Source organism: Macrosteles quadrilineatus, unplaced genomic scaffold, assembly GCF_028750875.1.
Source record: "Macrosteles quadrilineatus isolate MER2022 unplaced genomic scaffold, UCM_ALF_1.0 Scaffold_1__1_contigs__length_201487025, whole genome shotgun sequence".
Classification (NCBI taxonomy): domain Eukaryota; kingdom Metazoa; phylum Arthropoda; class Insecta; order Hemiptera; family Cicadellidae; genus Macrosteles; species Macrosteles quadrilineatus.
This window is the reverse complement of record NW_026542594.1, coordinates 138428460-138445964: the sequence shown is the minus strand read 5'-3', so window position 1 is coordinate 138445964 and position 17505 is coordinate 138428460. Positions and strand designations below refer to the sequence as shown.

The 17505-nt window shown below is 35.4% G+C and overlaps 2 protein-coding genes across 3 annotated transcripts in view; one reads left to right on the top strand and one right to left on the bottom strand.

Moving 5' to 3' along the window:
• Positions 1-2858: 2858 nt before the first annotated feature.
• LOC129000914 (uncharacterized) lies at positions 2859-3284 on the bottom strand. Its single transcript, XM_054427999.1, has one exon. It carries the CDS (start codon positions 3282-3284, stop codon positions 2859-2861), a length of 426 nt encoding a protein of 141 aa, XP_054283974.1.
• A 4178-nt stretch (positions 3285-7462) lies between these two features.
• Positions 7463-17505, top strand: part of LOC128985606 (BTB/POZ domain-containing protein KCTD3) — a 135049-nt gene continuing 125006 nt past the window's right edge. For both annotated transcript variants that reach the window (XM_054405252.1, XM_054405244.1), the window contains exon 1: positions 7463-7650. In XM_054405252.1, the coding sequence (XP_054261227.1) occupies positions 7598-7650 (53 nt within the window). In that variant the 5' untranslated portion in view covers positions 7463-7597. The remainder of the gene's footprint in view (positions 7651-17505) is intronic.

Below are 17505 nucleotides of genomic sequence, written 5' to 3'. Positions count from 1 at the left end.
AAACTCCAGAGCCACTGGGGCGGAGCCCGAAAGGATTTTTGAAATAAGAATATGCCTATATGTTAATCGGTAATGTGAGCTATCATCATGCCAAATTTCAGCCCAATCCGACCAGTATTTTTCGCGTTCACTTGTCACAAACATACATCCAAACTTTCTCATTTATAATATTAGTAGGATAAAACTCCCGCAGCTGCTAGGTCGCTTGCGTCAGTATGCAATTCAAATTCTTAAGAAAAATCGGCCATTTGTATTATAGGCGGATTTGCTATCTTACTCTTTAAGGTTTCAAAGGCATTCTGGCACTCATCGTTCCATTTAAATTTTACACCTTTCTTTTTCAGCGCAAACAGAGGTAGTGGGTAAACATTATATCGAGACCAATAACCACACATTCCTATAAACTTTCGCACTTGCCTCACAGTTTTAGGAGCAGGAAACTTCATTAATGAACTAAAACTTAAATTAATAAAATCTAGTGAGGAATTAATAGTTCATGGTTTGTTTGGGGGTATTACAATTACAACTAAAGAGACTCCACATAATCTTTACCAAGTAGAGTTACGTGACACAATGGGTAAATTCGGAAAAAAGGACTATGATTCTGGTAAAATATCCGAGTTTCGACACTGTAGGGTGGTATTTGGAGTTTCTTCTAGCCCATTTTTTTGAGTGCTACTTTAGCTCATCACCTGGAGAATTCTCCTGAAACTATGATGGACACGGTAAATAAATTGAAAGAGTCTTTCTATGTTGATAACTGTGTAACTAGTGTAGAGAGTGAATATGAACTTCATCGATTTGTAGAAGAATCTCAGCTTCTTTTGTCAAAAGCCAAGTTTGAGCTTCATAGTTGGGCAAGTAATGTTTCGCTGCTAGAAGAAATATACAAGTCTGAAGAAAATAATATGTAGGAATATGTAGAACTCTGTTCCTGTCTTAGGATTAATGTGAGATATATTTTGATCAAACTTTGTAAATGTAGTTATTTAATACTAAGTAATTAATATTTTACAAAAAAACACACTTGTTTACCCTCCATGTAGCAGCAAGCGTAGGTACTCATAAAACCTGATGTTAATTCAATACATTTAACTGACAATCAATTCAGACAAATGGAAATTCGCTTAGTCGATAGGTTTACTGCGGTGGGGGTATTTACTATAGTACCTGACAGTGTGTTACGTTATATGGTGGAGGGGGTTATAGCACGGCCCCTTTTAACAACTCCAGGCCGCTGCGTTCGAGGAGGCAACACTGCCAGTAGTGCTGTCACAGCTGTTTTGTTTGGAAGCTTTTTTAGGGAGGGGAGGGAAAATGCTTTTACACACACAGGAGGTACTGTTACGTAGTGCGAGTTTTCTGAATTTACCAGACTACTCACTAATAAAATCACTCTCTACTCTGTTGGACACAGCCATGGAATGGTTTGCCGCATTACTTTAAGTCAAGCTAACAAGTCAACAACTCCAGGCCGCTGCGTTCGAGGAGGCAACACTGCCAGTAGGTAACAAGACTAAGGTAACAAGACAAGGTAACAAGTAGGTAACAAGACAGTAGGTAACAAGGTAGACTAACAAGTCAAGCTAACATGTGACCTAAGGCATCAGGGCTCGCACCGTTTTTGGCATTTAGATTTGTTATGACCTACACCGCATACCGGTCAAGCCTCTTGGCGTGGAGAATATCCGGACCTGGACAAAGTGTGACACGCGGGTCCAATTGTCCTTACCCTCCATCATGGTAGGTATTACGATTCTACTAGGCCGGGGCCTGGAGTTAAAGGTGGCCGTGGTTATATCCTTACGTAATGCAGCGTCACAAGGTGGGAGGGATTTTTTTTAAGTGACTAAAAACGCAGTGCGTGTGGCCCCTTGTACTTTTTAAAGTTAATTTATTTATTTATTTCGACGGCAATCGCCATTTTACAAAATAGTACATGAGATACATGCAACAATTGATTTCAAAATACAAAAGAAAACATGGTATGAAAGCGAAAGAAATTGTGGTCGTGGTGGTGAACAATGTGGGTGAAATTACAACAGTTACAATATAACAATAACAATATTTTTAAAAATAATAACAACGTGTAAATAATAACAATTAGTAAGTATCAAAATGACATCGTTGTGAATAAATTAATAACAATAACAACAAACAATGTAACAAAACAATAACAACAAAACCAGCAGTGTAAATAATTAACAACAATAACAATCAGTGTAAATAGTATCCAAAAAGACAACATTGTAAATAATTAACAGCAATAAATTTACTATATACATACGGTAACAATAATAAACTATGGCAAAAGGTAACAACATAATAAACTGTGACAAGAAGCTAACGTAACATAAAAAAGGAAACAAAAGTATAGCTCTGAAAAAAAAACTTTTAGTAGAATGCCAACAACAATGAAGAAGATTCAGCACTTCACACTGTTAAGCGTGTGGTCCTTTAAAGGCACCACCAAGGAACTACGAGACCACAAATCCCACCATGGGGCACGAACCAGTACTTCCCGGCGTCTGCGTGTGGCCCTTTAAAGGCACCACCAAGTGAGCGAACAAACAAAACACTGATAGAGAGAGGAGAGGTGTCAGAAGAGCAGCCGCTGGATTCACGTCTAAAAGATGCTGGCGATGGCCCAAAGAAGTCTAAGTGAGGGCAGACGTCTTCACTAAGTCTCAGCAGTCTGGTTATTCCGTGGTTAAGGGTGTAATTTGTGGGCTGATATCTCCTTTTGAAGGTAGCTCTGGATCGGGTTCCTCTTGGAGCGTTAAAGTCTACTTCATTCAGAAGTTCGGGGCAGTCATTTGCCTGCTTGAACAGGAAGACAATGTCATTGACTTGTCGTCTCAGGGGAAGCGGTTGTGAAGGCTGAACTGCACCTCGAGAGCTGCTACAGGAACGTCAAGGAAAGGAAACCCGAGTTTTAGACCCAGTAGTTTGAGAAATCGTGTTTGGATCCTGTTTAAGAATTCAATGTGGCCAGTTTGATATGGATTCCAGATGACAGAGCAGTACTCCAAGATTGGTCGGGCTAGGGATTTGTACAGCGTGACAAGTGCCATGGGAGATTTGAGAGGTCTTGTAGAGCGATGAATAAACCCCAGCAGAGAAGAGACTCTTGAGAAAATATGGATCAGGTGATCATGTGGGCTGAGTGAAGGGACAGTGATTACACCAAGATCCCTAAATTTCTCGACCACGCTCACGCTGAGACTTCTGCCGTCGATGCAATAGTCATACTCATGAACTAAGTTACTGCGACTGAGAAGCATTAACTACACATTTGGAGATATTGAGCTCCATTGCATTTGATATGCACCATTTGCTGATGTTGTTAATCGAGTGTTGGAGCATTTCTTGGTCATGTGTGGAGGTTACTTTGTTGAACACCTTAATGTCGTCAGCAAATAAGAGAAATTTCGTTTTAATTTCTGGGCAGATGTCGTTTATGAATCAATTAAACAACAGTGGTCCTAGATGAGAACCTTGGGGCACTCCAGAGGTGGCAAAGAAAAGACGGGATTGCTCTCCATCACATCTAACAACAAGGGTGCGGTCAGTGAGGTAACTTTTCAGCCAGGAAAGTAATGGACCGCAGATGCCATAGCCCTCAAGTTTAGCAATCAATAAGCGATGCTGTATTCTGTCGAAGGCTTTGCTAAAATCCAGATAGACACAATCTACTTGGGAATGTTCGGTAAATGCTGACATAATGAGATATTGTGGAAAACGAGGAGGTTTGTGCAAGAGGAGCTACCCTGGATGAAGCCATGTTGTTCTGGAGCAATAAATCTGCCAAGTTGAAAGTTCAAACAGTCAAGAATAAGGCTTTCATAAATTTTGGACAGGGCAGACTGAATGGCAATTGGTCTATAGTTTTTTATGTTGTTTTTTGCAACCTGGTTTAAAGATAGGAACAACAAAGCTATGCTTCAGCACCGTCGGAAAAGTTCCCTCTGAGAGAGGTTTTGCAAAGTAAATTTGGAGGTGGGGTGTGAGGACAGGGGCGCAGTACTTCAGTACAGCAGGCGGGATGTCGTCTGGGCTGGCTCCTTTGTTCGGGTCCAATGCTTCCAACTTTCTCTGCACATCCAAAGCTTGAAACTTACAGCTGCTTACTGATAGATTCAGACCAAAGTCAAAAGTAGGCAGTGGAACGTCAGTCACTCTGTAAACTGAAGAAAAGTATCTAGAGAAAAGGTTGCATTTGCTTTCGGGGTCAGTGGCTTCTTCTGAGTCAAAAAACATAGAGGATGGGAGCGAAGATGAGCTTTTTAGTGAATTTCCCTTATAGAGAATAAGCTATTACCGTAGTACTCATGGTAAGACCTGGACGCGGGACCGATTTTTTTCGTTTTGAGGTCTCTAGAGGCCAAAAACACCATCCGTTCAAATTCATATATCTATATATATAATTCCGTAAGTCAAACTTTTGTAAAGAAATTGTGAGTGACTGGATGGCCATAGAAGGATGGGAGGGGTCTTATTTTAAAGGTCTTGACGTGAATTTTGAGGGAAAACTATTCATTTTTCTTATTTTTTTACCATAAATTCGCAACAGAATAAAACTTTTCCCATTAAAACAACATGGGGTTTAATTTGTTTACATCTTTTGAAATTAAAACAGCTGTGCCACAGATTTGAAAACAGTGATCAATACACGCATTTGGTTTACTTTTAGCCAGTCAACTATGAAATGTATACTATAATAAAACTGAAATATTAGTCGGAAAAACGTCTGCATTCTTTGTTTATATTTAAATCATATACTCAAGTTTCATTTTTTCATGCTTTTACGTTATTGTCGTGTTAAAGGAATAAACGACATAGAATAAATATTCTGTATAAATAATCAAAGAGTCGAAATTAAATCTAACTTCTGTTTTGTTTTTATTTTTAAATCATATGTTCAAGTTTATTTTAAATGATGTTGTTTTCTTTATATTTCTACACATTTTAAGGTTAAGGTTGTGTAAATATATACAACTAAAATAACCTATAAATGTTATTGGTTCTAAAATGGTGTATTTGCATTCCTTCGTAAGTAAATTTTTTTAGTGCAGTGAATATACAACGTAGAGTAATCATATTCGATCATACTTTTATAAAATCACCAGGGATTCAAGATGTTTTGGTATGTAGGCTGCTGGATATATATTCTTTTCATTATAAGTACTGTAATTAATACGAACGCCAGGGGAATACCACAAAGGCGGGGAACTGTTCATAGGAATGACAGTGCGCGTAGGAGAGCAAGAGTAGATAATGACGAACTTAATCAAGATATGTTATAACCCCTTTTTAGGAGACCCATGGTAGATGAGAGAAATGTAAAGATCCATGATGCAGGATTATTGGACCAAGAGTGCATTCAATGTAGTGCTCTTCATTTTAGAAAAGAACTAACGAATAATCATTTTATGACATGTTGCCATGACGGACTTATTAACCTTCCTCAGTCAAAAACTAATGTAGAACTTAAAAGTTTGTTTGAAGAGAGCCCACAACTGTATAAATTCATTCGACAATGCAACAGTGCGATGGCTTTTGCTTATTTTTCAGCCAGTAAGAAAGATATTCCAGGAAATGGACCATACTGTTTCAAAATTCAAGGACAGATTTATCGTTCAATCTCAGATTTGCTGCCTCAACATGATGAAGACCCCGTGTATGGCCAATTGTACATTATTGACACATCAAACAGCAACAGAAATTCGTCAAAGGCGTCGAGAAAATAGTGACTTAAAACCTGAAATATTGTCAAAACTAGCTGAAATTCTACTAGAAAATCCATTTGCACAAATTTACAAAAGAGCTTCGGAAGAAATGGTTGTACAAGGTGACAGTGAATTAGAACTTAGGTTTGTAGACAGGATAAATATGGATTGTCGTAGGTATAATAAGCCTACTGCAGATGAAATTGCAGGCGTCTTCAATTCATCTGAAGGCGAACCTCCAATGAATTTTTAAAATTCCAAACAGGGAAGCTTTTATTTATCCTCATTAACCACAAGACCAAAGCTACCTTAGTAAACCAGTATTTATTCACAAACAATGATATGTTTGCTGCCTTTTCATGTTATACCACTGGAGTGATTCAAATTATTTATTGAAAATGACATCAACAAAAGCAAACAAAGAAGAACAACAAACTGGTTTTTACACAAAAGATATGGTGTAGGGATGCCTATTCTGACACATAGATAATGTTATTCTGAGTTGGTTTAAATACCGGTATTGCAAAAAGTTGTTTTACATTTGAGCTTTTTAGGGACTTATGTCCCTACAAGCCACTAGTATGTATATATATATGTGTGTGTGCGTGTGTCCGTTAGCACGATAACTCGAGCAAAAATAATCCGATTTTTATGAAATTTGGTATAAACGTGTAAAAATACATTTATTCGAACGAGTTCACGAACCAGCATGATCGGACTATGTGAACGGGGGTTTATGGGGTAAAAATGGGTTTCTCCCATTTTTGACCCAAAAAACATAAAATTTTGCAATTTCTTTCCAAACTATTTTGTGGAGCTTAAAAAAACAAATAATTTAGTATATTGAGGCGTTACTGTGCGCCTATAATGGTTTCGGAGAAAATTTAAAAAAAAATGTAAATTTAAAATTCCCATGTTAATCTTATGGAGAACAAGTAAACTGTTTTCATAATTTTGGAATTTACATTTCTGCGAATGGGGCGTAAGCCTGCCGGCTTTCCCTTATATTGGTAATCTAGCCTGTCATCCTAATCTTAGCACTACATAATAATAATTATGGACTTATCCTGATTTAACAAGGGCATGGTGAGATGAGAAACGGATGATCAGTGTATATCCAAATCCAAGGAAAGCCGGCGACAGACAAGACGGAGGAAATCTTCTCCGTTCCGTAGCTCCTTGACCGTTTCTTGGAAAAAGCAAGCGACAGACCGAAAGGGGCGCGCTGATCGGAAAGGCAGGTGATTTTGTTGTGTGGCACTATATAAAATAGTGGCGCTAAGCGTCACACAATATAAATTGAAAATCTATTTCCGTACATTTAAAATCGAGTCAATATTTAATAGCCTCGTAACCAAGCTTCCACATTCTTAAAAAATTCAGAAAATAACATTAGCTGCCTCCAAACAAAACAGCACTACTGACAGTAACAGTGTTGCTACTTCAAACGCCGTGGCTGGAGTTAAAGGTGGCTGTGGATATAACCAGAAACTAAAATATATTTTTTTTATGAAATCACAAACAGTATAGTGTCATGTTAAATATATAAGGTAGAGCGGCATACTTTTGCAAAAGATGTAAAAGGAAACTTTTTTTATATGAGAACCAGCTGGAGCTGGAACTGACAGTGTTGAATGAATATTATCATCTGTGAACTGTGATCTGTCTCGCATTTATTTGGTCTTGGTGTCATTGTTATAACCCTACATGAACTTAAACATCCATTGATCCATTTTCCATGCAGTTATTTAAGTTAGGGCCTAAGTCTATTGGTCATGTTGGAGTTGGATCAAAAAAATATATTTTTATGATCTTGATTCCAGACTAAGTTGAATTTTTAGAGAGTTATTTGGTTATTGTAATTCACTATGTACCCTAGTCATACTGGTGATATTGTGCATCTCAATGTTGGTGGAACAAGGTAAATAAATGTGACAACTTATTTTTTAGATATAACTATTATAGGCCTAAAGGCGAAGTCATTGGCCCATGTCAGTTAGGCCTATTCATGGTCTGTAGTGGAATCCGATCAATGTATTAAATTGGCTTAATGTTATTAAATATTAAAACCAATTACCGACTAGGCCTATCTAAAAGTGGCATATGCCTATCAAAGAGTTTACCTACTTTAGATTGACTAAATGAGGGCTGCACTTAAGTTAACGTCCTACATTTACTCACATAGGCTAGGCCTACTGCAGTTAGGTTGGTTAGGTTAAGTTTATAACATTTTTATTTTATAATCAGCTGGTAGTTAGTGTATCTATAAGTATAAAAGAGGATGTTTGTATACATATTTGGCAGTGATAAACTCAGACACGGCTGCACTTTACTTGACGTCCTACACTCATTCGAATGAAAATATCGATCGATATATCGATTAATCTATTGCTTCATTCGATATATCGTTTGGTTAGTTAGGTAAGGTCAACCTAACCTAACTAACCAAACGATATATCGAATGAAAATATCGAATCGAAAAAAACAATCGAATGAGTGTAGGACGTCAAGTAAAGTGCAGCCTCAGACACTGCTGAACCGATTGCCACGAAACTTGGTACATACGTGTAGAATTTCATGGAATAGTTTTATACACCATCAATTTCGTGATCCGTCCAATCGGCCCCGCACCAGTGGCTCTGGAGTTTCCCATGTTAACCTTATGAGAAATGGAATTAATGAATCTTAACAGCTGTTTCAATTAAACAAGTTGGTTCTGTTCTATGATGTTCAATAGCATTAAAGTTAATAGGGTTACCAACAGGGTGCAGCACTATTATTTCTTTTACATTTATGACAACAGCTAATTTGCAACCAAAAGGTGAGTGAGCATAGCGAACGAACTTCAACCTGGAGGCGAGTTAGCGTAGTGAACGAGCTAACCTGAAGGCAAGTGAGCGTAGCGAACGAGCTAACCTGAAGGCAAGTGAGCGTAGCGAACGAGCTAACCTGAAGGCAAGTGAGCGCAGCGAACGAGCTCCAACCTAAAGGTGAGTGAGCGTAGCGAACGAACTTCAACCAGGACGTGATTGAGCCATGCGAACGAGATCATCTGAAAATTAAGAAGTTAAACGGGGCAAAGCCCACGGGTTACAGCTAGTAATGTATAGGTAATAGTTTGTAGGACGTAAACTAAAGTGCAACTTAAATGAGAATAATACCCCCGGCGCAGCAAACCTGCCGACTAAGCGAATTTCCATTTGTCTGAATTGATTTTCAGTTAAATATATTTTAATAACATTAGGTTTAACGAGTACCTAGGTTTGCTGCTACAAGGAAACCAATAAAGTGTGTTTTTGAGTAAAATATTGATAGCTTAGTACAAAATAAATAAATTTGCCAAGTTTGATCAAAATATATCCATAAACAAGCAAACTACAACATTTGACAATATTCTCCATAAGAATAACATGGGAATTTGAAATTTACAATTTTTTAAAATTTTCTCCGTTACTAATAATTGAACAAAAATACTTTTATATACTAAATTATTTGTTTTTTTAAGCTCTTTAAAAAGGTCTAAAGAGAAATCGGGAAATTTTGTGTTTTGAGGGTCAAAAGTGAGAAAAACCAATTTTTACCCCATAAAACCCCCCGTAAAGCCCCTTACCCATGGTCCGATCGTGCTGGTTCGCGAACTCATTCAAGTTTATCCCGCTTTACACCTTTAAACCAAATTTCATCAAAATCGGACAAAAATTACTCAAGTTATCGCGTTCACGGACGTATATATATACATATATAAAAATTTGAATGAATGGTGTTTTTGGCCTCTGGGGACATCAAAATGAAAAAGTAAATCGGTCCCGGGTCTAGGTCTTACCGTGCCACCTACGGTAATAGCTACTTCCCTATAGGGAAATTCGCTAAAATCTGTCAAGGTACCAGGGATTTGCCACAATCTAAGGGAGCTTTGAAGATCTAAACTTAAGTAGGCCTACCTACATAAGTACCTACTCTAGGGTGTTGGGGTGCACCTGTAACTTAGACCCTCTGTTAGCCAATAACTCAGGAGTCTAAAGAACAAAAGGATTAAAAATCCGTCTCAGTTAGGTCTGGTGCGCTAAGTTACTAAAGAGGAGTTCCGTCTGTGGGAGAGCTTGGTATGAAAGGCTTTTTTCAAAATGAAAAGATTACACCTCAAATCGAAGTAAGTTCTAGGCCTACGTTAAAATATGGATTCCATTCCATGTGAGTTGCCTTAACCTAGGTAACTTACTGTGTGTTTGTCCCCCATAAGCTTTTAAACCAACCAGATGTTATCCCTTCTATGATAGAAAAAACTTTACAAAAACCGGTATATATATAGTTAAATCATTCCCCTCTTAAAGGGGTTGGATTTGGAGGGCTAATAAGTTAAGTTTACTGTTGGGACATTGAACCAGTAACTTAACTTCTATATTAGTATCGATAGTCATATGGGCCTTTAAACATCAATGTTAAAAAAACCAAAGACAAAATATTGATAAATATTGGAGAAAAACATTGATATTTAGTAAAACATTGACAAAATGCTAAATACTGCAGTGAATAATTAAATAGGCCTACCTATATCGTATAGGCCTAGGCCTATCTCTTTATTTCATTAACATTGTTAGTTACAGGAGAATATAAATAGGTACCGGTAGGCCTATGTTACCTATATCATCAAAAAAGTTATTGTTGTGAACCTAGCAATAAGTAGTGTGCACACCTTATAAAATCTATTGCTGGCCGTTTTGCGGAAAAATACGGCCGCGTACCATATTACCGATAGGCCTAATGTCAGCAGATAGAGGACACTTTAACAGACACGACAGTATCAATATTATGTACCGGTACCTGAGGGGTAAGTTAGGGGTGGTAAAGTCAGCAATAAGTAGTGCGCGCGCCCGAAAAAATCTATTTAAAAATCATTTGATTTTCATATTTCCCTTGGGCTACGCCTCATGGGCTTGTTTTTATTAACTCGCTTTCTTGCAAATTTGGATACTCCCGATGAGCTAGAGACTTGAAACTTGAAACATAAGTTAGGTAGCTCACAAATGGATGACAATGCAATATTATATCATTTTATTTTCATATTTCCCTTGGGCTACGCCCCGTGGGCTTGTTTTTATTAGCTCGCTAGTCGATTTCCTACAAATTTTGATATCAATCTTAAACGAAGTTCCCGATGAGCTAGAGACTTGAAATTTGAAACATAGCTCACAAATGGATGACAATGCAATATTATAACATTTAATTTTCATATTTCCCACGGGATACGCCCCATGGGCTTCCACATTTTCCATGTTTATATTTTGAAAGAATGTAAACATATCAATTAATTTAAGTCAGCTGTAAATACTTAAATTTGACAGTTCGAAGAGCAGAGATTAAGAGGTACAGGTTCTGCTCCAGATATATTCTAAAAATATAAAACAAGCATTTTAAAGTAAAGATAAAACATATGATTAGAGATAATAAGGTTTTGGTTTATTGTATTAATAGGTAGTCAAAGGTTAGGCCTATATATAAGGCCATATAAAATATATTTAACATATTTACACATTAAAGACTAAAAAGTTGAAAATAATTGATAAATAAAAAACTTTTTTAAAACAAAATGTTTTTAAACGCACTAAAAAGTAGAAAATAATTTATAAATATGTTGAGAGTATAAATAGGCTACTTGTAAGATTTAAAACAAAAAACGTTGGGTGCATGCAATTAATTGATAATAATACATTAGTTCAATAGGTGGAAGGTAATTGTAAATTATCTATTGCATGCAACCCACGTTTTTCGTTTTAAATCTTACAAGTATTTATACTCTCAATATATTTATAAGTAAATTATTTTCTACTTTTTTAGTGCGTTTAAAAAAGTTAATTTTTTTAGTTTTTTATTTAGGCCTATAAATTAGCCTATTTGATTTCTATGATAGATAGATGAATTTATTTTATTGAAAGTGAAGAAAAATAATTTGCAAAGTAGCCTACCTAATAATTATTATTTATAAATACATGACAATTTAACCTAGTTGTGGCCTAGGCGTGTAAACAACTTTAGAAAATAATTAAAATTCAATCTGTAGAATGGCAGGATTTAATCATATTTTTGTTCTAGATCTTTAGTTGGTATCAATAGTATCAAAATAAAAAAAAACTAATTTCATAAACTTGTGATACAAAACATTTAAATCTATAGTACAATAAATCTTTCAAAATTATATTAAGCTAGACCAAAAAACAGGGGATACATTTTAGCGAATTTCCCTATAGGGAAGTAGCTATTACCGTAGGTGGCACGGTAAGACCTAGACCCGGGACCAATTTACTTTTTCATTTTGATGTCCCTAGAGGCCAAAAACACCATTCGTTCAATTTTTTATATATATATATATATATTAGCGATTTTCCCTATAGGGAAGTAGCTATTACCGTAGGTGGCACGGTAAGACCTAGACCCGGGACCGATTTACTTTTTCATTTTGATGTCTCCAGAGGCCAAAAACACCATTCGTTCAAATTTTTATGATAACTTGAGTAATTTTTGTCCGATTTTGATGAAATTTGGTTTAAAGGTGTAAAGCGGGATAAACTTGAATGAGTTCACGAACCAGCATGATCGGACCATGGGAACGGGGCTTTACAGGGGGTTTTATGGGGTTAAAATTGGTTTTTCTCACTTTTGACCCTCAAAACACAAAATTTCCCAATTTCTTCTTTGACCTTTTTAAAGAGCTTAAAAAAACAAATAATTTAGTATATAAAAGTATCCTAGTTCGGTTATTGGTTACGGAGAAAATAAAAAAAACTGTAAATTAAAAATTTCCATGTTATTCTTATGGAGAATATTGTAAAATGTTGTAGTTTGCTTGTTTATGGATATATATTGATCAAACTTGGCAAATTTATTTATTTTATACTAAGCTATCAATATTTTACCAAACACACACTTTATTAGTTTCCTTGTAGCAGCAAACCTAGGTACTCGTTAAACCAAATGCTATTTAAATATATTTAATTGAAAATCCTTATTATTATTATGTGCTCGCTGTGAAAATCTATTCAGACAAATGGAAATTCGCTTAGTCGGCAGGTTTGCTGCGGCTGGGGTATATATATATATAGACTTATATATATATACGTCCGTGAACGCGATAACTTAAGTAATTTTTGTCCGATTTTGATGAAATTTGGTTTAAAGGTGTAAAGCGGGATAAACTTGAATGAGTTCGCGAACCAGCACGATCGGACCATGGGAACGGGGCTTTACAAGGGGTTTTATGGGGTAAAAATTTGTTTTTCTCACTTTTGACCCTCAAAATACAAAATTTCCGGATTTTTCTTTAGATCTTTTTAAAGAGCTTAAAAAAAACAAATAATTTAGTATGTAAAAGAATTTTTGTTCGATTATTAGTAACGGAGAAAATTAAAAAAAAAATAAAATTTAAAATTCCCATGTTATTCTTATGGAGAATATTGTCAAATTTTGTAGTTTGCTTGTTTATGGATACATTTTGATCAAACTTGGCAAATTTATTTATTTTGTACTAAGCTATCAATATTTTACTCAAAAACACACTTAATTAGTTTTCTTGTATCAGCAAACCTAGGTACTCGTTAAACCTAATGTTATTAAAATATATTTAACTGAAAATCAATTCAGACAAATGGAAATTCGCTTAGTCGGCAGGTTTGCTGCGGCGGGGGTATTTTTTAGTACCTAGGTTTATCCAAATATATTATTGTTTTCAACTAAGCGGTAACACAGAAAAGTTTAATTACTTTTAGTATTCTGCCATTCTGCCTTAGGTCTGTCTAGCCTTCCAAGCCATTTAAACGATAAAATCTTTTAACTATCATAATTTAATAACAGTAGAAGTAGGTTTAGGTTCACTATTTCTCTGATGAGGTGTTGCCTTGATAAAAAACAAAACCCTATTCTTATTTAAAAACTTTATGTTTTATAAAAAAAGTGCTAAATCATACTTCATACTAATATTATAAATGAGAAAGTTTGTGTGTTTGTTTGTTTATTTGTTTGTTTGTTTGAAGTTCAATCACGCATTAACTACTGGTCTAATTGTGTTGAAATTTGGTATGATGATAGCTCACATTCCCGATTAACATATAGACATATTCTTACCTCAAAAATCCTTTCGGGCTCCGCCCCAGCGGCTCTAGAGTTTCCCATGTTAACCTTATGAGTATTCACATTTAAAAGGAATTAAATAATTTTTCCAGCTGTTTCAACTACACAATTTGTTTCTATGATATTCAATAGCATTAAAAGGTTATACGGTTTACCAACAGGGTGCAGCACCGTTCTTTATACAATTTATGACAACAGCTTATTTGAACCAAGCAGCAACAAAAACCTGAGTGTGAGAACTTTACTTCTTTCTATTGTTTAGGTGAAGTGGTAGAACATTATGGCTATGGTAGATATTCTATATACTTTAGTATACCGTAGATTATAATAAACCAATTTTTCTCAAAACGTGTCCTCTCTCATTGCAAATGCAAAGCACGAGTATTTAACTACAATAAGCATTATATAGCCTACACCAACCCCGTAGGAAGGACGGGTACTCAACTAGTAATTCAATAAAAGGTACTAGCAAAGCTTCAAGTTACTGTAAAATGTGTTATAGACTATCCTAATTTTTCATGTAATGATAAATAATATATTTAGGGGTGAATATAAATTAATTTCAATCGATTTCATAAATACCCAAAATACCCGGGTATTTATGGATTTTGGGTATTTACCCTGAGTTTTAAATACCTGGGTATTTTACATCACTAGGCACAACAGTATCAATATCATGTAGGCCCTACCTGGGTGGTAAGTTAGGGGGGGTAATGTCAGCAATAAGTAGTGCACGTGTCCGTTAAAGTTTCCTCAATCTGGTGCCATTATCGGTAATATGGTACGCGGCCGTATTTTCCCACAAAACGCCCAGCAATAGATTTTTTCGGGATATAAACCTACCCACTGAGTATTTACCCGGCCCACATCACTAGCGAGAAGTACATCAATCACAGATAGGCTGTTTCCCCAGAGCAAGAGACCATGGGAAAAGGCACTTTGAAATAGACTAAAGTAGACAGTTTTGAACTAGTCAGAGGATACATATTTGTTCAAGTGATTTAATAAATAGCCTAATACTTTGTTGTTATACAAACTTGACATGCACATGCACATTCCACGGGGGTCTAAGTGAAATACACTACTTAACAAATTACTTAAGTGTTAGCAACTTAACACTATGACTAGGAGAAGATCATGCTTTGAATTTTCTCTACATTCATAAGCAATAGATTTGACTTATACTCATTGGCTTCACTTATGATGCTACTGAATTCATCCCTAAATAGTATCAACATAGGGACTCGTTTAAAAAAAGGCTACATCATTCTGCAAAAAGGATTGAATTAACATCCACGTTCAGATCTAAGAAAAAGGAAAGGGCCTAGTACTGACCCCTGTGGTACCGGTACCCCTTATTTCACCTCGAGTTTGTTCTGAGAAGACTTGATTGGAAAAAAATTTTGCTGCTGGTTACTGAGGTATGTTAAAAAAAACAATTTTGAATGCCATTTTGCCAACGATTCCGTAAGATTCCATTTTTTCATTAGAATGCTATGATCCACACAAACAAAGGCTTTAGTTAGGTCACATAGAATTGCGCCTGTGGATTGGCCAAGTTCAAAATTTGTTAATATGGATGTGATTAGCTGTCCGATTGAATTAATCGTGTACATTCCTTGGATCTAAAGCCAAACTGATTCTTAGAAAAAATACTAAAAACTTCAAAAGAAGTACTCACCTATCTTTTAATAATTGCTTCATAAACTTTGCTGGATGTTGGCACCAGAGAGATAGGCGTATAGTTTTATTAGTTTCCTATGGCTTTATTAGTTTCCTTGTAGCAGCAAACCTAGGTACTCGTTAAACCAAATGCTATTTAAATATATTTAATTGAAAATCCTTATTATTATTATGTGCTCGCTGTGAAAATCAATTCAGACAAATGGAAATTCGCTTAGTCGGCAGGTTTGCTGCGGCTGGGGTATATATATATATATATATAGACTTATATATATATACGTCCGTGAACGCGATAACTTGAGTAATTTTTGTCCGATTTTGATGAAATTTGGTTTAAAGGTGTAAAGCGGATAAACTTGAATGAGTTCGCTAACCAGCACGATCGGACCATGGGAACGGGGCTTTACGGGGGGTTTTATGGGGTAAAAATTTGTTTTTCTCACTTTTGACCCTCAAAACACAAAATTTCCCGATTTTTCTTTAGATCTTTTTAAAGAGCTTAAAAAAACAAATAATTTAGTATATAAAAGTATTTTTGTTCGATTATTAGTAACGGAGAAAATTAAAAAAAATTTAAATTTAAAATTCCCATGTTATTCTTATGGAGAATATTGTCAAATTTTGTAGTTTGCTTGTTTATAGATACATTTTGATCAAACTTGGCAAATTTATTTATTTTATACTAAGCTATCAATATTTTACTCAAAAACACACTTAATTAGTTTTCTTGTATCAGCAAACCTAGGTACTCGTTAAACCTAATGTTATTAAAATATATTTAACTGAAAATCAATTCAGACAAATGGAAATTCGCTTAGTCGGCAGGTTTGCTGCGGCGGGGGTATTTTTTAGTACCTAGGTTTATCCAAATATATTATTGTTTTCAACTAAGCGGTAACACAGAAAAGTTTAATTACTTTTAGTATTCTGCCATTCTGCCTTAGGTCTGTCTAGCCTTCCAAGCCATTTAAACGATAAAATCTTTTAACTATCATAATTTAATAACAGTAGAAGTAGGTTTAGGTTCACTATTTCTCTGATGAGGTGTTGCCTTGATAAAAAACAAAACCCTATTCTTATTTAAAAACTTTATGTTTTATAAAAAAAGTGCTAAATCATACTTCATACTAATATTATAAATGTGAAAGTTTGTGTGTTTGTTTGTTTATTTGTTTGTTTGTTTGAAGTTCAGTCACGCATTAACTACTGGTCTAATTGTGTTGAAATTTGGTATGATGATAGCTCACATTCCCGATTAACATATAGACATATTCTTACCTCAAAAATCCTTTCGGGCTCCGCCCCAGCGGCTCTAGAGTTTCCCATGTTAACCTTATGAGTATTCATATTTAAAAGGAATTAAATAATTTTTCCAGCTGTTTCAACTACACAATTTGTTTCTATGATATTCAATAGCATTAAAAGGTTATACGGTTTACCAACAGGGTGCAGCACCGTTCTTTATACAATTTATGACAACAGCTTATTTGAACCAAGCAGCAACAAAAACCTGAGTGTGAGAACTTTACTTCTTTCTATTGTTTAGGTGAAGTGGTAGAACATTATGGCTATGGTAGATATTCTATATACTATAGTATACCGTAGATTATAATAAACCAATTTTTCTCAAAACGTGTCCTCTCTCATTGCAAATGCAAAGCACGAGTATTTAACTACAATAAGCATTATATAGCCTACACCAACCCCGTAGGAAGGACGGGTACTCAGCTAGTAATTAAATAAAAGGTACTAGCAAAGCTTCAAGTTACTGTAAAAGGTGTTATAGACTATCCTAATTTTTCATGTAATGATAAATAACATATTTAGGGGTGAATATAAATTAATTTCAATCGATTTCATAAATACCCAAAATACCCGGGTATTTATGGATTTTGGGTATTTACCCTGAGTTTTAAATACCTGGGTATTTTACATCACTAGGCACAACAGTATCAATATCATGTAGGCCCTA